General features: G+C 38.5%; 1 protein-coding gene across 5 annotated transcripts in view; it reads right to left on the bottom strand.

Moving 5' to 3' along the window:
* Positions 1–21,550, bottom strand: part of LOC126295208 (histone acetyltransferase KAT2A) — a 298,502-nt gene that overhangs the window by 143,837 nt on the left and 133,115 nt on the right. For all 5 annotated transcript variants that reach the window (XM_049987541.1, XM_049987542.1, XM_049987543.1 and 2 more), the window contains 3 exons: positions 17,403–17,536; positions 9,493–9,684; positions 1,762–1,980 (listed from right to left, as the gene is read on the bottom strand). In XM_049987541.1, coding sequence (XP_049843498.1) covers positions 1,762–1,980; positions 9,493–9,684; positions 17,403–17,536 — 545 coding nt within the window. The remainder of the gene's footprint in view (positions 1–1,761; positions 1,981–9,492; positions 9,685–17,402; positions 17,537–21,550) is intronic.

Below are 21,550 nucleotides of genomic sequence, written 5' to 3'. Positions count from 1 at the left end.
TAATGGAGGCAATCAAACCTATTTACAAAGATTTGGCAAATCCTGAGCTACTAAAGAAGTAAAACTTCCTGGCAGATTAAAACTGTGTGCCAAACTCACACTCGAAATTGTGACCTTTGCCTTCCGCGGGCAAGTGCTCTACCACCTGAGCTACCCAAGCACGACTCACGCCCCGTCCTCACAGCTTTACTTCTGCCAGTACCTCGTCTCCTACCTTCCAAACTTTACAGAAGCTCTCCTGCGAACCTTGCAGAACTAGCACTCCTGAAAGAAAGGATATGGCGGAGACATGGCTTCCCCACAGCTTGGGGACTGTTTCCAGAATGAGATTTTCACTCTGCAGCGAAGTGTGTGTCATGCTTGGCTAGCTCAGATGGTAGAGCACCTGCCCGCGGAAGACAAAGGTCCCGAGTTTGAGTCTCGGTCCAGCACACAGTTTTAATCTGCCAGGAAGTTTCATATCAGTGCAGACTCCGCTGCAGAGTGAAAATCTCACCCTGGATACTAAAGGAGTGTTTACATGGGAAGACCCTGAATGTGAATGAGTCCTTAAATGTTGTGTGGTGCTGTGTGCCTAAAAATGTATTTATTGGCCTTATGACTCTAAAGGTAGCAGTGTCTGATGCTGTAATAACTTTAATGGTGGGAACTACAAAATACTTAAGGTTCTGGAGAAGTTAAGGGTAAGATTTGTGCAGAACACAGTTAAAGGACTACGGGAATTGTATGAGCTCTATGTACGTCAAACAGAGTTAGTTGCTCAACAAATGACAAAATAAGCGGGAAAGAAAAGGAGGAGGCAAGCACTGGGCAGTTGTGACACTGAAGAAGACACAGAATATGGGCCAGGGCAATTATAGTGCATAAAGGAAGCAGAAATGTAAGTCTGTATAAGAGGTTGGGTTGGGTTGTTTGGGGGAAGAGACCAAACTGTGAAGTCATCGGTCTCATTGGATTAGGGAAGGATGGGGAAGGAAGTCGGCTGTGCACTTTCAAAGGAACGATCCCGGCCTTTGCATGGAGCGATTTAGGGAAATCACGGAAAACCTAAATGAGGATGGCCGGATGCGGAATTGAACCGTCATCCTCCCGAATGCGAGTCCAGTATGCTAATCACTGCGCCACCTCGCTCGGTAAGTCTGTATAAGAATATGTAATAAAAGAAGTTTTAAACCTCAACATCTCTGAACTACACTTTCTAAAAACGTACTGATGGTAGAGGCATGAAATTTTCACAGAATGCCAAATGTGAGATTCAACACACATGGAACTAGAATAATTAAAATATCCTCAGTTATTTTGTTTTATGTTCATATATTTACAAAATTCTGTCAAAAGATTGTGAAAAAAAATAACATGTCCCACAATGCAATTTTAGTAATAATTCTAGTTCAGTGTAGCTAGAAAGATGGATTCAATAATTATGGAAAATTATAAGTTGGTGTCTTAAAAAGTTTCCAAGATAATGGGTCAAAAAATTCAATAATTTAACATTGGCGGCATAGGACATACATTGTTCCCTTAACATTTCTGTAGCGGACTTCCAACAACTCGAATCCATGCCACAAGGAGTAGCTGAACTATGACAGGCAAAAGGAGGTACAACACAATATTGTGAGGTATTCCACTACTTTTGTCACCACCGTGTAAATGGTCTACTGAGAACGTTACGCACAAATGTGCCATCAATGCGAAAATGAAACCAGAATTAAAGTAAAGCCATGAGGGGTGGTGTTACAAGAGTTCCTACTCCGTACCCACCTGGCGACAGAGCCGCTCTCGCGCAGCTGCTTGCGAGCGAAGTTGGAGGCGGGGGAAGCCCCCGGTGCGGCAGCCCCGGCCGCGGGTCCGGCCGTCGCCGTGGCCGCCCCCATAGACGCGCTCACAGCCAGCACGTGCGGGGGAGGCGCCTGCTTGAAGTCCGGGTCCCAGATGGGCGACGAGGACGCGTAGATCTCGTCCTCCAGCATCGTCAGGAACCTGCGACACATGGGGCCCTCAGCTGGACCGCGGGAAGTCGCCGGGGCTTAAAAAAGTTCATTCCGCGCGTCGACTGCCGCAGTGAGGCGACGGGCCCGATCGGTACGAATTCGAGTAGACTGTAGTAATGTTTGACGATTTCGAGAAGACCTGTGCTTCTGTTAAGAGAGAAACTATCTGTAAAATACTCTGAGAATTTGGTGTAAAGTCTAAATTAGCGAATGAAAGGTTTGAAAGAGCTTCACTTTCCATAAAAGTTAATAAACTCAGTACAAGTGTGTTCAGAGTAAACTTATTGAAGAGTAAAGATCACTAAAGGAATGTCGAAGCATTTTGAAGTAAGAACTGGTCTTAGACAAGAAGACATCTTATTTCTAATACTTTTTCATTCAGTTTTAGAAAAGACAGACAGAGGGCATCAAAAATTAAACCAAACTGAAATAAAACTGCGTTATACGTCATAACAAACTGGCTTGCAGGTGCAGACGGTGTTGTTCCAGTAAGTGGTAGCAAAAAGGACTTGCGTCTCATGACAAGTTCTAACAGAAATATTTCAGGGAAAGCATGGTTACAAATTTATGGGGAGAAAACTGAGTACACGGTCATGAGCAAGGCACCTAATGACAAATCTCATTGCCAGTTGATGAATTCTTTTTAAAAGAGCAGGCATGTGTAAATATTTGGAAAGCATTTTTAGCAAACAGAATAGAATGGAAATTGAAATCAAGGCAAAAATTGCAGTGGTAAATATATCATATTTTGGTTATGGGACTGCTATGCATTATGGAAGTTTCAAAAAGATTTACGATCACACTATACCAGAGTATAATTCTCCTGGCAGCTCTCCGTGCAGCTCAGAAACAATTAATGGAAACAGATGAACACAACCTGCTAGTTTGCGAGAGATAGATATTAAAAAAAATATTTAGTCCCAAGAGGGACACCAACTCACAGGAATGGAGGAAATTTTTTAAAAAATAATAAATAAATAAATAAATAAATAAATAACAACAGGAACTGGCAGACCGATACTCACTAGCTGATATTGTTTGAAGGATGAAGAAAGGAAGACTGGTGTGGGCTAGACACCTGATTAGGATAGAAGAGGAAAATGCGTGTCCAATGGCATTCTCAGGATCTGTGGAAGGCAGAAGGGGCCAAGAGAGACCATGGACAAGATGGAAGAATGGTATCAACAGGGATACAGAGCTGATGGGCCTGGGAAATGGAGAATGGATCACAAAAGCCGAGAACAGAAATGATTCGAGAAGAGTGTACAGAACGGAAGTCCAAAGCAAGAGTTAAGAAGAATAATTTGTGAAACACTTAAGAAACACAAGACCTAAAGTGAAATTTATGGAAGAAATATCGCAGCCCTTTCAAATAAACACAGGTGTACAACAAGGTGACGCGCTTTCCACAATTCTTTTTAACTGAGTTCTTGTGAAAAAAGTGAGGATTTGGAGGGAAAAACTGAATTACTGTAAGATTTCACTGATAATGTTAGGAACAGGAAGCAAAAATACTGGAATAAGTTATCTCACATTTGCAAATGAGTCTGCTACAACTTCTGATGCGATGTCCACTGTCATACAAATTGAAGTTTTCAAAGACGTGGCACATAATACTGGCTTAATGAACCAAACTCCCCAGACTTGGTATCAATAAGTTCAGTTTACCTTTTTTGCTATGAGGTAAACTTCAATGCTTGTAACTGGAATAATAACAGTCTCAATATTATCCAAGTACTTACTTGTGTTATAGATGATTTAATTTCTTTCATTTAGTGACACTTGACGACAAGACAAAATCCATAAAATGACAAACTATGTAAAAAAAAACAACATTAACTATCAGCAAAGCACAATGATTCTCAATCTAGACCAATATAAACCACAACTTATAAAAAACCTTCAAAGTCACCAAAATGTGCAAGCAACATTAAATTTCAAGAAACATAATTTACATAAATTTAATAGTGTAATAACTATTTATCTTTTCTGGAATTTTTACCTCACTAGAAAGCTCATGCACTTGAGAATCTGGAAACACTCCCACTTTTCATCAAACTTGCTAGACTGGGGATCATTCAAAGTCAGTAAGAATTATATTGGAGTGTAAATAACATATTCAAAACTCAATCTCAGTGTCCAAAGTGATTAAATAGCACATAAAACACCACAGGTTTGAGAAGCCTGTAATGAAAATGTAATGTTGTTGAGCTCACTCAAAATGTCACGTACTAGTAAGATAACATGTAATGTTAACATAGTTCGAAAATTATATTTCTATATTTAAGCACTGATATTATATCATCTAATTTATATAAAAGAGACATCAATATCTGTACTAAATTTTACACCTATATTGAATTCTGCAAAACACGTCTGAAATTAGTAGTGTAAAAGATTATTTGATATTGGTTGTTTTCCAAAGATTTCAAGCATTTTTTAGACAAAAGCCACTTGAAATGTATAGTGAATGTATAGTGAAATATGTGAAACTTACTCTATAAAAATCTATTACTGGGCAATACTGGTGAAACTGATGTGATGTATTTGGTGGGCACTGATCAACCTACCAGGTAACAACACCCAATATCTACCAGTGTAAAGGCATTTTCATTTAACTGAGAGAAAACAGACACAATTAACAAGGAGAAGCTGCACAAAAAATGAAACCTGGAGAATACAATACACAAGACTCTTACTAACCCGGTCCTCAGTAGTCCGACTTCTCAGTAATCCAGTGCACATTCAAAAACATGAGCACAATGATTTATTGTGTGCAAAAATGCTTAGTTAAACAATGCTTTATAGACTGTATTTGAAATTGTAGCTTTCTTTACAGTTCAGAACCATGTTTTCTCAATTATGCTAGACCTCAAGCAGTAATTCAAAATTTTAGGTAAGTTAAATCGAGGTTCTTCGCAGAAAGACATTGCTACTGAGTTCAACGTTGGATGAGCAACTATTTATGACATCAAAAAGAAAGACGATGTTATTTGACAGCACTCAAGGCAAATGGATAGTGAGTTGGGAAAACGGAAGGTTATGAGAAAGAGTGAGAATGAAGAACTGGACGTAGCTGTTTATAGATTGTTCATACAACAACACAGTAAAGGAATTCCAGTCAATGGCCCAATTATAATGGAAAAGGCAGTTGTGTTTAACAGACAACTTGGTGGTGGTAATTTGTTTGCAGCAAATGAAGGTTGGCTATCAAACTGGAGAAAACGACACAGCATTCAACAGCTGACAGTCACTGGAGAAAGTCGCTTAGCTAACAATAAGGATGCTGACAAGCTTGTGAGCAAGATATGGAAGATAATAGAGGAAGAAGATTTAACTGATGACGTGTTGTATAATGCTGATGAAATAGGACTCTTTTACAAGTCGCTTCCTTCAAAAACTTTAGCTGCCGAGAACTAGACAGAAGCTCATGGTTACAAGCTACAGAAACAGAACTTACCATTAATAGCATGTTGTAATGCAAATGGCAGTCATAAACTACTGCTTATGGTGACTGCGAAATCCCAATATCAACACTGTTTTCAACACACTGACATAAATACTCTACCAGTGCAGTATTGCACTCAGAAGAAAGCGTGGATGGACAGACAAATATTCTCCCGGTGGTTCCGTGAAACGTTTGCGCCAGCAGTGAGAGAAGAGCTAAAGAAGGAAAAGCTTCCACTGAAAGCTATCCTTATAATTGACAATGCTCCCAGTCATCCTTCAGATGTTTCTCTCAAGCCCGATGGTATACAAGCACTCTTTCTCCCACCCAATCTGACAGGCCTTATTCAGCCCAGGGACCAGAGAATTTTGGAATCAATCAAACGTCATTATCGACATTCACTTCTCATTTCCTTGCTGAACAAAAGTGAAAACGACTCTATTGAGACTGTGCTGAAGGTGTGGAAAGAAATTAACATATGTGATGTTGTTTTCCAAGCAGCCAAAGCATGGAATAAAGTGGAGAGCACTACTATAATGAAGAGCTGGAAAAAATTGTGTTCATCCATTAATGCCGAGTTGGATCCAGTAGTGAGCGACAGTGATGAGCCAGTCAATTCAGAATTGTCAATTACTTTGTACACTGACATGTTCTACAATCTTCCAGGAGGAGAGTAAATTGGTGATGAAGATGTTATTAACTGGCTGAATGAGGTAAACTGTGATACAGACCAAACTAACATATGAAGAACAAATAATCAATAGTGTGCGAGAAAGTAATGATGAAAGTGACAAAGAGGAGGACACAGGAGGAGATAGCATGAAGATTTCTCATAGTGCTGGCGCTGAAACTGTCAAGGTATTCATGGAGTCTATTATTCAAAAACCAGATACATGCAATAAAGATGTAATACTTGTAAAGCGGTTGCATGATGAAGCATGCCACCGTCGCATGTCATAATTGTGACAGATAAAAATTAGGGACATGTTTCATCGTCAGTGATAAAAGTGTATAATTATGTACAGTATTCACTCAAGGACTAAGTTTTCTATGAAAATTAATATATTTTTGGATTTAATAAAGTATATCCTCTATGTTTTAAAATTGTATCCTTCAGTTTAACAAAGTACAGTACACAATAAAATAAATTTCAGCCACTCAATAATCCGGCACTTCCACTCTTCCGGCGCACCTATGTGTCAGAAGTGGCCAGATTAGCGAGAGTCTATTGTACTACTTGAAAAGACACAAACACAACACAACACAAGATAAGTACCAATCTTATTTACATATGTAGCCATCAAGCCACCTTGCAGGTTCACGGTTTGTTGTGTACAATGAGTGCATCTTCCAAGCCACAACATTGGTTGCAATGCTCCAGACAATGTCCCTGGGCTTGTGTGTATACTTGTCTTGCTACAACTGAGCCCATTTCCTGATCGTCAGTACGTCATGTGCTGAATATTTCTGCACAGTCTAGTGACAATACGTCTGTCCTCTAGGGTGCTAGTCATGTTCAGCTGCAGAGATCCTGCAAGCTATTGGGTATGTCCCTCCTGAAGCCACTAATTTCATATGCACACGACAGTCGTGGAATCCTGACTGATTCGAGCAGGAATATTCTTGAACATAGTCCTGCAGGGATCCAATCCTAATTCCGACACGTGCTGGTAGATATCTCACCCACTTACATGGGGCATAATTTGATATACTCACAAACAACCAGCATTCAAATGTAATTTCTGAATGGGAAGCCCAATGTGTAACCTCCATAACCTAGAGAATGCAGATGCTATTACTGCTACCTATTTTCTCCAGTTACGCTGAACCGCTAACCATTTTCTGTCTAGTCTCCGATATTTAGTGACCAACAGTGTAACCAAAGAAACACAACACAAGATAGTGGACAAAGTCTCTACTGACACGGGAACCATATGGAAATTGGATTTTTGTAATGTATCTTTTTTACAGTGTGGAGTACAGAGTCCAAATATCAGTCGCCCAAAGCAGTACAATATAACTCTCAAAAATTCTCAAGAAATCGCCTTTGATGTTTCTGAACCATGTTTAAAATGCTAAAATAAGGCCCATATTTTTCGCTGATCAGTGTGGCTTTTTGGTGGAAGGCTTGTTTGCTGTGTCAGGGGCTGGGTTCGATTCCAGGTGGAATCAAATTTTTAAAGAAAGGCGAATGTTCTATGAGCATTTGCATGAAGTGTTAAATACATAAACTGCACAAGATAAGTAATTGCTACAGGTTTAAGTCATTGTCCCACCCCTATCCGAACAACCCCTTCTCCCATCTCAGTTCAAACACCTACATCATTTAAATATAAAATTTATCAAATGTATGCTAACTGACACATCTAATTGTCATATTTATGAAAAATTCACATCATCTTATTTTTAATAATGTTAGGTTGGTGCATGAGTTTGTAGTGTTTTTTATTTGCATATTGGTATTCCTGTTGCTATGGGTTTATTTATCAGCTGTAATTTTCTGTTTGTAGTTCATTGTTGCTATTTAAGTATATATTAGTATTGGAGATGGCGAGTGGAGCTGTGGATGCTAGGAAATGGAATGCCAATTGGGGAATTCGGAACATTTCCTGGCGTATTCTTCTGTGTGATTTCAATAGAGGGATAACAGTAGCGGAAACAGCCAGAAACATTTGCGCTGAGCATGGGGTTAATGGCATTAGGCAGTGTGTGGTATGGAAATGGTTTTCAGATTTTGAGGAGCATCATTTTGACATTAGTGACTCTCCACTTTCAGGAAGACCTTGCAGGTTTCACGAAGATCATTTAAATGCCTTAATCCATAATGATAGAAGTCAGTGTGCTTGGGAAATGGTAAATGTCATGAACTGCGATCGTTCCACGACCGTACGACATTTGCGACAATCGGGTGTACAGGTACCGCATGCCCTGAGCAAAATCACAAAAATCAGCTGATGGTCATAAGTGCATCTCTGCTTGCTTCCTATCTTGTATCGACACTGGTTATGAGAAATGGCGTCTTTATATTAACATAAGGACAAGGGAATGGTAGAGTCCAAAGCGAGCAGCAACTTCCTGTACAAAGACCACTGCACAACCACAAAGGATAATGTTATGCATCTGGTGGAACAGAGACAGTGCGGTGTACTCTGAATTGATTCCCAAAGTATAATCATCACTGCTGACATTTAATGTCAACAACCGAGATGTCCTACACAATCCGAGAACAATGACCAGAAAGACAGCAAACAGTGATGCTACTCCATGACAATGCCCTTATAGATTCTACTAGACTGACAAAAACCGCTATACAGGAGTTGTGCTGGAAAGTTATTCCACAACCACCCGAATCAACTGACCTTGCGCCCCCAGATTTTCACCTTTTCTGCCGTCTATCAAACAACCTTCAAGAAACTTCCTTTCTGGGTGAAAATGTGCTCCAAACAAGGCTTGATGAGATCTTTGCCTCAATACCAGGCGACTCCTACAGTCGCAGAATCAAAAAGTAACCCCAACATTGTCAGACTGTTGTAAATGTTGAAGGAGAGTATATTATTGATGACTAAAGTGTCAGTATGTGTATCTGTTGCGTTTATTAAATTTATGGAAAAATGGTGCAAACTCATCCACCAACGTAATAAACTGCACAAAAAAATCCAATTTTCATCACAAAACAAAAATTCTTAATTCCTGATCGCTTAATTAAAAAATTGCAAATTAAATTCTTTCTATCATTTTGTATTTTTTTCTTCATATAAATGCTCACAGAACATGCCCACCATGCATCAGGCATGCACTCTAACACGTAGCCATGTTGCTTGCTGAAAAAGCACTGTCTTAGTACAGCATAATAAAAAATGGGAAAATTTCAAAGTGTATTTCTTGAGTATTCTTGAGAGTTGCATCAAACTGTTTTGGGACAGGTATATTTGAGTTCTGATCTTCACGTACCATAAAATACAAGAAACTAGAAAAATCTGATTGCCATGTGGTCCCATCACAAGCAGTGGATGCTGACGAAGACAGTAATGCTCCCGTCAGTTGAGCACTCACCTGGGGAAGTGTGTTAGTACCAGCACCCTCTTCTCGGGTGGCATGCGGTCACGTTCACTGTGGCACTTGTCCATCAGCTGGCGGCACACCGAGCGGAACACGGCACGCAGCAACGTCCGCCCGAACACCAGCGTCGTCTCGAAGTGCGGCAGCGAGTCACAGAATGCCGGCACGTGGCAGAACACCAGCCACCTGGTGAAGACAAGGACTCACTCACTCTAAAATTAAAGTGCGAGGGCATGCTGAAAAGTAATGACTCCAAATTTTTTTATTTGAAAACTACAGTGCAGAGTAATTGACGATGGCATCAGCTGTTTCAAGTCACTTGCTTATGTGAGGGGAAATTCACAGGTAGCACACATGCTCATTCGAGTTTCGCATAGAGTCCACTCACTCCTGCTCATCGTGTCTGATGAGAATTAGCCATTCCTTATGTGCCTGTCTTGAGTGTTCTGTAGCGGCGTTTGTGTTCCAAACCACACAGCAGTCAACTGCTACCCAGGCATTTGTGATGGTGATAAACAATACGCCCATACAAAGCATGGACATAGCAAATGACAATTTCATTTCATTGTTAATGTTCAGTGATGAGGCCACAGTCCATTTAAGTGGAAAAGTAAACCACGACAAGATAAAGAGTATGGGAAACACTGCAGCCACATATCATAGTCGAGTACAAGGGAGACTCCACAAAGCTTCATGTGTATCGTACCATTTGGTGATGGAAGATTTTTGGCCGTTCCTTTTTTTGCAGAAATGGTGGTTACAGGACCGACATACTAGGATATTATAGGGATCTGCCTTTTATCACAACTGTGGGAACATGCTGAAAATTCCATTTTTCAAAAGGAGTGAGCACCACAACACTGACATCCATACGTAAGAATGTTTCTTAATAATTAGCTGTCTCAATGGTGCATCAGCCGTAAGGGGCATACGGGCCTAAGGTTACACCACTGGTCTCCCAAGGTCACCAGATCTCACGGAGAGTGTATACATTTGTCTGTCATTTGGACATTTGTTATGCATTCAGCAAAGGGCAGATCGAATACGTGTGAAAGGTAAACGAGTGCTAGAATCTTAAATGTCATCGTAGAATGTAAACCCAGTTTGTATGTGCCCACTAGTAAAAGAAATACCCTTCTAAAATCCTGTAAATAGCTTTGCAGTGGTTTCTACTGTCATTTTTGTAGTCCTGTGAAACTGGATGAATGTTTTTGACATAACCCGTATAGATGCAGTGGGCTCTGACATCACTGGTGCTCAGTCCGCAACAGCAAGACAGCAATGTAACAATGAGGCTACTAACAACAACAGAAGTAGATATCGCCTGTCAACAGGCAAGGAGAACTCAGAAAAAATCTTGGGGAACATTAACCATTTCACATGGTTCATATTCTTGTTAAGGTGCTTTTAAGCTCAAGAACATAAGGAGATTAAGGAGTCACTGGTCGCATGTATACACAGTACACATAAAAACAGTAAACACATTAAACAGCTACTATTTCCTAAACAGTAGGCTCCAACACACTATTTTACACACAAAATTACTGAACTTAAAAATACAAGAATACGTTGTCTCACTATTAAAACATTTATTTAATTAATCTGAAGTTTCTAGCATAGTATGAAACAGTACCACTCAGTTTCGCCACTAGTTATATTTGACACTTTACAAAAGTTTTGTGAAAAAATATCGAAATTTAATCATGTATTTATATAACACCTTATACTGCATCCCCCACCCGGCCTCTGAAAAAAAAAAAAAAAAAAAAAAAAACACCTTGCAACATTTTAAGTTTGGTCACTATTTTTTAATTAATACATTAAGTTTAACATGAGATAGCAGCATAAAATGATTTTCACTTAATTCTTCAGGCTTCTTTTTTTTCAGTTTGTCTCTCATTTTCACTTATTTTCTCATTTTTTTTTCCTTTAGCTACTCTTCAGGAAATGTTTAACTGACAACAAAGTGCAGTATCCATAGTCTTCCTTACTCTTACTCACAACTCACCAGCAGATTTTGTTAGATTTCCAACATCAGTTTCCAAACATGCTCTCGCCTCCTTTAATGATTTCAGTTCTTCTTTCAGAGGCAACCTCAGTTTCCTTGACTTTTTTTTTTTTTTTATTGTCGAGATATAACATGTAACTTTCCCTAGCATTAGATGCTGATTACAAAAGTTCTTTTCACATTTCCACTTTTAGTACGCCATGACAAAAGCTGAGGTGGTACTTGACTATTCTCAAAGAAATTTAAGACGGGTCCTTTAGGTTTTCTACACCCAACTTTCTATTTATTACTGAGCATCCACTTTCTACAGAGGTTTGTCCAAGTTATAATATCAACAGCATTTTCACAACATCCCACTTTTACATATATTCTTCCTTAAGCTTATATTTTAGAAAAAAATCATGCAATTTAGAATCCTGAGATATGAGATAAAAAATGAAAAAAATCCTGTATGGAGCACAGTCTACAAAATTTCTCTGCTGCAGAAGCAAACTGACACATTCATCTGGACACACATAGCTATTGTCCACTGAGTTGCTTAAAATCATCTACACTTCGCACACCATTATCTTACTTTCTAATCATGACAAGCTCGACAATGTGGATCACTTATCACCATTCTCTTGGCGCAGGACTTTTTCTTTGACATAATATTCCTTGGGTCCAGACAAGAAATAAGTCTAATTAGAGGATAGTTTACTGGAGACCCTTATACAACCTTTTTAATAAATGGAACAGTAAACTCCATAGATTCCCATTTTCCTCGCAATGTGTGTGTCTTTGTAACTTTGTTGCTATTTAGAGTCCTGCAACACTCAGTCCCTTTATCAAAAGTGAACTCTACTAATTTTGCTGGAGAACTCAGTGCTGTAAATTTTTCTTCTTCTTGAAAGTTGACAGAGTATTGCAGATAAAAGTTGTCAAATATGCAGCAAAAAATGGAAGCAGGGGTTCATCACTTTGATAGTGCTTCAAAAATAGCTCAGTAAGTTTTATGAACCAAAGAAAGAAGTTCACCTTGACAGATATATGCTTATCTTTTACACTGTTTTGTATGGCAGTGAATGACTTACAACTTGGTTTAGTTATCTCTCCTTTCTCAACATTGGACACACACTTTTTCACATCACCCCAGATATCTGTGTCTGTTGATACTACCAGACCACTGTCTAACCAATTTCTTGATGTTTGAACATATAATCTTCACACTTCGCATCTGAATCTTTGAACAAATGGTACAGACTACTTAAAATGAAGTCCACATTCCAATTTGAAGCTCCCCCTGCCCTTTTACACTTTGTGCACAACATTAAAAGCACAGATAAGTCACGTTTACATGGAAGTAATTGTACATTCTGATGGCGATCTACAGCATATAATTTCTTAACAAGTAATGCGACATTTGTAGTGACATCATGTAGTGTGTATAGATTTTCCTACGATCGTTAATATGAAATCACACTACCTGTAATGCATAAACTCGCTGCACCAAATTCTGACAGTTAATAAACTAAAATAAAGGCATAAAAATCATTCTGTGAAATGACATGTCAAATAACAGTAATTTTTGAGACACACACAAAAATAAGGAATTTTCGAGGACCCTTAAAATTTATTAGCTGAAAAAAGGACTTTTTAGGAATTTTAATGAGGCATATGAACCCTGCTTCAAATGAGTGGTAGATCTAGAAAAAAATTACAAGTTAATTCTCTTGTTGAATGCCTGGCACTGCTAGGATACTAACTCTTTCCAATCTTGTATTAGGTATGGAAAGCACTGAAACCTGAATACAATTCAAAAACTAACTTCACTTACTTTCTTGAATCAAAGGAAAATTCAATCAATAAAAGCTAATAAAACTATGATACAGAATTGCCGAACAGCGCTTAGCTACAGATGGTAAAATATGTAAGTACTGCCAATAGAAGCCTTCCCATTCATCTCTGCCTCCCCTCAAACTCACCTCGGCTGCATCTCTCTCATACTGGGTTCTGAGTGACCTGTCCTCCTTTACCCTTCACTACTTTGTGTGTGTGTGTTTTACTAGCAGTACTACACATTTCCCCTCCTGACATTAAGTATTGGCTAACAACTCTGTCTCATCATTTATTACCATATTTGCTGGCATATAAGATGCACTGATGTAAAGTAGATGTCCCATCATTACAAAGTTATAGTGCACAGTTGTATAAACTTGATAATAAGTGCTATGGAGAGACTCTATCTCTTACATTTGAGTGAAATTTCGTTTTTGGATCAATATGTCAAGGAAAACTATGTCATTGGCAAGATGGAAGAGTTTTAAAGATGAAATTTCCTTCTTTATATCTGGATATGTTAACCAAACCATTCTTTACAGAATTTTTATGTCTGTATATGTCATTATATATGTAAAAAATTATTAATGTCTCTCACTACTATTTGCACATTTTCTTTTATTTCACTGAAATTGTCTTTTTAATTTACAATAAAAGAATAAGGATATATCATCATATATGTGCACCCTAGTCATCTTTTGTAATTATTTACAATGAAAAGACATTTAATAGTGAAAAACAACATACACATCACGAAAAATGATTGGCAACTTTTCAGCTTTTAACTATTTAACAGGAATACACAGTTTTATTTAGTAATTCCCTGTAATAATGAATATGGATGGTAAGTGTATGTAGCACTTTCATTTCATTCTTTGCTAATGAATAAAGTGAGTTAGGAAACTCTTTCTTGCACTTAAGGTTACTATCAGATACGTAAACATTTCAGCAAAAAATAAAGTTGAGATTCAACTATCTATGTACTCTCCCTCCCCAGGACATTGAAGTTCATCAAATTTGATGTTTTTTCCAACTGAGTCACCTTTAGGTGAATAGGTGAAGGTAAGAACTGTTGATTGTTTTTCATTATTGTTTATACTTAATACTAGGACTAAAGAGTTACAGTTCACAAGCTGAGGTCTGTGCTGTATCCCTATACAAAGTAGTGACTATATTAAAAAAAAAAAAAAAAAAAAAAAAAAAAAAAATTAAGGTACAGCATGGAAAAATTGTTTTTCAACATTTTTCATATAATACTGAATGATGTATCCTACTATTCATTCATTATAGCAACTTAGCAAATTGAGATCTGTACTGTAGGTCAACTCATTATTAAGCAGCATATCTCTTCAAACAGGCAAATTGGTGCCTGGTTAATGACTGGGTGCAAACCTGTGAGCCTTCAACCCGAATTCATCAAAAATGGTTAGAGTTAGGACAAATGCAAGCCACATGGGAAATTGCAATAACTTTAAATCAAAGGGCACATTCAAACCGCTGGGTGTCAACAAAGTGCAATGAATGACTGTGCCTTCGATGATGAGGTCCCATACTCCGAGGAGCATAGGGGACGATACGGGAGACACACACCCCTGTACTAGGCAAGGTTCTAGTGGAGGTGGTTTGCCATTGCCTTCCTCTGACTGTAATTGGAATGAATGATTATGATAAAGACGACACAACACCACCCAGTCATCTCGAGGCAGGAAAAATCCCTGACCCCGCTGGGAATCGAACCCGGGACTCCGTGTGCGGGAGTCTAGAATGCTACCGCAAGACCATGAGCTGCGGACTACATAACAATAGCAACTAATACATAAATAAGAGTTGGTAATCATATTTCTGCCAAATGGTCAAACTTTTGCTCACCCTGTGATCCTGTGATATCTGATGGCACTATCTCAAGACACGTATTGCTACTATAATTTAGCCTCATTACAGGAATTACAGTTATTTTACCGCATAGTTTTCATTTGCTAGGCATTTAAGTCTTTATTGTCTTCATTGTTTCATATGAATGCAGAAATTTTAAGTAAATCGGCCAAGAACTTTGAAGTAAATTGTTCCAGTACTTTTCAAGAAGTCTCATAACAGCATTTCTTCTTTATATAGTTTATACATACATTTATATATTGTGCATACTAAAAAAATATATAGCCATTGTCTGACCAAATGTCCATTAAGGGATGATGTAGAAATCTGAAGCAAATCCGCGAAGAACTTCAAGAGATTTTTTGTAACCACCTTTTCCCTTTATGCATGTTTGAAGTCAGATTACAAAATTTTATGTAGTCAGTGATCCTCCTATTGTCTCTAAGGTAAAGTGCAAAATTTAATCATTACCATTATAAAATGTAAATTTGTATGAATTACAAACAGAAACACAGACACTCTTCTTTATAAATACAGATTTTGCACAACTCTTGTGGATCACTAACAGTTTCATTCTCACAGAAGACAAATGTAATATGTTTAACATCCACGTTCTTCTCTGATACCTCTTTCACAATTAACTGTACCCGAAGAACCGCAAAAAAAGTCAGTTTGTGTAAAATCTGCCTGGGCTGACTGAAGTACCTTCACAGTTTGAAGATGTGATCAGGAAAACATTCAGAACTGCTGAAATGTAATGTTGCTGACACTGGCTATTAAACGCTGGTAGATGATCAAACAGTTCCGAGAGTCACTGACGACCAAGACCCTCTGGCGACGAAGAGTCGATCAGCAAGGAACATAATGAAAGGAGGACCGTCCAATGGGGCAGTTTTTCATTGCCTTCATATGGGTACAAAGTGCTTAGAACAACGAGAATGTGAGGCTGTCCAACTGCTCCCTTTCAAACACTTTCTAGATTTAGCATCAAAAAACAACGAGCTCAGTTTTGAACTGAAAACAAATTTTGCACTTCTCATAAGCTGTTGGCCTACTTTGATGGCCATTTTGAGTTTCTCAGACTAGACTATTGAGGCCTACACTTTGCATTATATGTGAGACTCGTCTTATGAACAATTCAACGCAGCCTGCCACAAATTCTTCTCCAGTGCAAAATTCGTATCAGAGTAGCACTTGCACCTTATGTCTTCAGTTATCCATTGAACGTATTCCCCTGCAGTTTTTGCCCTCTACAGTCCTTCTATTCTCTGACAACTTAATACATGCCCCATTACCCTATCCCTCCTTCTTGTCAGTGACTTCCACGTGTTCTTTTCTTGGCCCATTCTGCAGACAACCTCCTCATTTCTCACCTTACCAGTCTACCTAATTTTCTACATCCTCCTAGAGCAATGCACCTCAAACGTTTCGATTCTCTTCTGTTCTGGTTTTTCCACAGACCATATTCACTACCATATAATCCTACGCTCCAAACACACGTTCTCAGAAATTTCTTCCTCAGATTAAGGCCACTGTTTGATACTGCCGACTTCTCTTGCCCAGGAAGTCACTCTTTGCTTCATCCAGTGTCTGTTATTTTGCTTCAGAGGTAGCAGAATTCCTGCACCTCGTCTTCTTAGTGGCCCCCAATTTTGATGTCACGTTCATCGCTAATCTCATTTCTGCTACTCCTTAATTACTTTTATTTTTCTCCAATTTAGCCTCAATCCATACTCTGTACTCATTCCACTGCTCATTCCACTCAACTTGTCCTCTATTTCTTCCTCACATTCACTAAGGATAGCAATGTCAGTAATGAAACTTATAACTGATACCCTTTCACCCTGAATTTGAATAGCATTCTTGAACCCTTGTTTTATTTCCATCACTGATCTTGTAATGTACTGACTGAACAATAGGGAGAATGACTACATTCATGTCTTATATCACTTTTAATCCAAGCACTTTGTTGTTGGCCTTCCATTCCTATTGTTCCCCCTCAGTTCTTATATCATATCACACATCATCCATCTTTACATGTAGATCACTTCTGAGAATTTCAAACAGTTTGCATACCAGCAACAGCAAATGAAACATGTGTGGGTGGTAAAGGAAGTTTATGTGGCATCAGCTAGTTGACGCTGCTGCAACAAACGGAACAACCAACGTGGCTGCCTCTGACAGAAACGCTTCTCCCTCGGCTCACCTGGTGTAGTTGACTTTGTACGCAGATATCTCCTCTGCAGTGACCGTGTGGCGGCGGACACTGGGAGTCTCGAAGTTCCAGTGGTTCAAGCAGTGCAGGAACATCTTGGCCAGGTCGTACATGGTCTGCCACTCCTACAACACAGCACAAATGTGGGCTAATGCAAACATTTCATTTTACGTCACAAGAAACTTTTACTCTACTGAAACCTGGCAGTTTACAGTAACTTAAATTATTTACAAATATCACACAATTCCTAGTTGTGAAGAATGACATTTTTATCATTTTGAGAGGATGGCAATTGACACAATTCTTAAAAATATTTTTATTTCTAGTTATATCAGGTGTACCAGTATGAAATGAATGTTTTTTGTTGTTGTGAAAATGAAACACTAATTTTTAATTGAAAAGTAAAAACATTTTATTCAAAGTACTGACCGTTGCTTTCTATACATTCTGACCACCTTTCTGGCAATTTGTGAACACCACACCAATAGAAATGTTCGTCTTTTGAAGCAAACCAATCCGACACCCAATTTTCGACTTCTTTGTAGGAATCGAAGTGTTCCTCAGCCAATGCGTATCCCACTGATGAAAACAAATCATAGTCGGAAGGGTGTCTGGTGAATACGGCGGGTGGGATAGCAGCTCCCAGCCAAGTGTTTTGATTGTATCCTGAACCAGTTTTGCTTTGTGTGCAGGTGAATTGTCGTGTAAAAAAATTACTTTGCCACGTCTTCCGGCCCATTCTGGTCTTTCTTCAATCAATGCATAGTTCAAATTGATGATCTGTTGTCTGTAGCAATTAGTATTCACAGTTTCACCGGGTTTTAGAAGCTCGTGATACACCACACCTTTCTGATCCCACCGAACACAGAGCATTGTCTTCTTGCCGAATCGATCTGGTTTTGCAGTCGATGTTGACCGTTGTCCTGGATTCACCCACGACTTTTCCCATTTAGGATTCTTAAAATAAATCCATTTTTCATCACCGGTAACAATTCAATGCAAAATTGATTTTCTTTCATGTCTTTGAAGCAAAATTCGACAAATGGTTTTTTGGTTTTCCATCTGTCTTTCATTCAATTCATGTGGCACCCATTTTCCACACTTTTGCATCTTTCCCATAGCTTTCAAACGGTCAGAAATTGTTTGTTGTGCAACATTTGCATTGCTGCCATTTGCTTCTGACTCACGTCTTCGAACTTTTCTGGTGGTCTTCCACGTTCTTCATTTCTTACATCAAAATCATTGTTTCTGAACCATTGAAACCATCTTTTGCATGTTGCTCCTGATAGAACATGATTACCGTATGCCTCGACAAGCATTCGATGTGACCCTGCAGCACTTTTTTTCAAATGAAAATGCTTTCCGCAAATCATCGCTTTCTGATACAAAATTCGATATTGTTAACACAATGAAAACACATGATGATGTTTGTTCCATGACTTTATGTATACTAAATATCTTTGGCAGATGTCACACTAACCAAACAAACAAAAAATTAAGGCTAGTTCACAACAAATGTTCCCTATCGACACATTTGTATCTTAACGCTCATTTCATACCAGTACACTTCGTAATTCCATTTATTTTCTCAGATAACTAGTTTCAAACATTTCAAAGGCCACCCTTCAGATGTGAAAATAAAATGTAAAGCTTCTATAAAATTTGAACAATCTAATTGTAAAATCTCTTGTATCAATTTTGATGTGAAATTATATATAAGAGCACGAGTTTGTCAAGGCACACAACATTATAGAAACAGTGCAGATTCCATTTAATCTACAAAATAGAAGGCATTGAAATAGTTAAGCTGCTACAGAACACACCATGTCCATTGGTTGTAGTGCAGAAAAACACATCTTGTTCCTTGCAGGAAACAAGATGCATTATTCCTTATGTCCTGTAATATTAAATCAACAATGCCAGAGAAAGAAAGTTGCTATTCACCATATAGCGGAGATGCTGAGTCGCAATGGGCACAATAAAAAGATTCACACACTCATAGCTTTCGGCCCTTAAGGTCTTTGTCAGCAGTCGACACACACACACACACACACACACACACACACACACACACACACACACACACACAACTTGCACACATGTCTGCAGTCTCAGAGAGCTGAAACTACACTGTGTTTGTGTTTGTGTGTGTGTGTGTGTGTGTGTGTGTGTGTGTGTGTGTGTGTGTGTGTGTGTCTACTACTGATAAAGGCCTTAATGACCGAAAGCTATAATTGTGTGAATCTTTTTACTGTGCCTATCGCGACTCAGCATCTCCGCTATATGGTGAGTAGCAACTTTCCTTCTCTGGTATTGTTACATTCCATCCTGGATTTTACATTGTTTGTAATATTAAATCAGTTTGATAGGCTGACTGTTGTAAAACTTACTTTATTCAATTCCCGTCAACATTTTGTTTAAATTCTCTATTTTCAATGCATATATGAAAATTCTGTGGGAAACTTTCATATATTGAGCATATCAAACAGGTTCTAAGCTGTTGCATGAGCATGTGAAGTACAAGGTAAGTTTAGTCTGCATGGGTGAAGTACAGCCCTCTGCAGACTGCCGATTTCGCTTCCAAATCAGTCGCAAAGTGTTGGCCGGCCAAAAACTTCTTCACAGAACCAAACATATGAAAGTCTTACAGTGCAAGGTCCAGACATTACAGTGGATGCTGGAGCACCTCCCACCCAAATTTGACAACTTTCTCACGAACAGGAGTAGCAACACGGGGGTGAGCATTGTCGTGAAGTACTTTTACATTGTCAGCATTAACACAGTGGTGCATATCATGAAGGACACAATGCAACTTAATCAAAGTTGCTTTTTCTAGTGTAAATTAATGACCTCTCATCTGTTACATTGCCCGAGAGTAAGCTCGTTTTGTTTGCAGATGACACAAACATTGCAATAAGTAGCAAGTCACATACAGATTTAGAAATAGCTGATAATCCAATTTTCACCAACAGTAATAAGTGGTTTAAAGCTAATCTACTGTCATTAAACTTTGAGAAGACCCACTATATGTAGTTCAGAACCTGTGAGAGATTTCCTTCCAGCATGTGCATAACATATGAAGACATGCATATCGAAGAGGTTGACAGTGTTAAATTTCTGGGATTACAACCTGATAGCAAATTCAGTTGGGAAGAACATACTACAGAATTGCTTAAGCACCTAAACAAGTATGTATTTGCAGTGAGAATGATGTCAGATGTAGGAGATATAAATATAAAAAACTTACTTTCTGTTATGTCATATGGGATCATACTCTGAGACAACTCATCAAACTGAGCAAAAGTTTTTAGGCTGCAAAAGCATGTGATAAGAATCATTTGTGGCGTAAATTCAAGAACGTCATGCAGAAACCCGTTCAAGAAACTTTGTAACCACTGCTTCTCAGTATATTAATTCCTTAATGAAATTTGTTGCAAGTAATGCATCCATATTTCCAACTAATAGCTCAGCACCTAGTATCAACACTAGGAATAAGAACAATGTACATAAAGACCTAAAATCACTTACAGTGGTCCAAAAAAGGGTCAAATATTCAGGAACACACATTTTCAATAAATTCCCAGCAACCATTAAAAACTTGGTTTCAGATACAACACAGTTTAAACAGAGTTTGAAAGACTTTTTGATAGGCAACTCCTCCTACTCTATACATGAATATCTTTACAGGGACTGTGAAGCCAGATTAAGTAAAAATGTCTGTTAGATTTCAGTTTTGACAGCACTTGGTCACTGCCGTCAAGATTAGGTATTTTGTGTATGATAAATTTAATAATATTGCATAACAATGTTTCATTCTGACAATGAGTTAACTCTGTAAATATTAGCTGTTCCAGTTTACCGCATTGTATTCACCTATTTCGACAATCTCCTGACAAAGGATCAGGGTAAATGTTTATGTTTTTATGTTACACTTTCTGACATGTTCCACACGCATGAGAATCATCTTATTTTTTGTGTCTATGGAATGAAAACGGAATCTAATCTAATCTTAATGTAGGCTGGAGCATTCACAGTAGTCCCATGTTCAGCAAAGTCCACCATTAACACATCACGCATAACCCAGAACACTGAGCCACTTTCAATTTTTTTTTGTGCTAGGGAACCAGCATTTTCTACGC

Source organism: Schistocerca gregaria, chromosome 11 (assembly GCF_023897955.1).
Source record: "Schistocerca gregaria isolate iqSchGreg1 chromosome 11, iqSchGreg1.2, whole genome shotgun sequence".
Classification (NCBI taxonomy): domain Eukaryota; kingdom Metazoa; phylum Arthropoda; class Insecta; order Orthoptera; family Acrididae; genus Schistocerca; species Schistocerca gregaria.
Note: the sequence above shows the minus strand (reverse complement) of the source record. Positions and strands in the feature narration are given on the sequence as shown.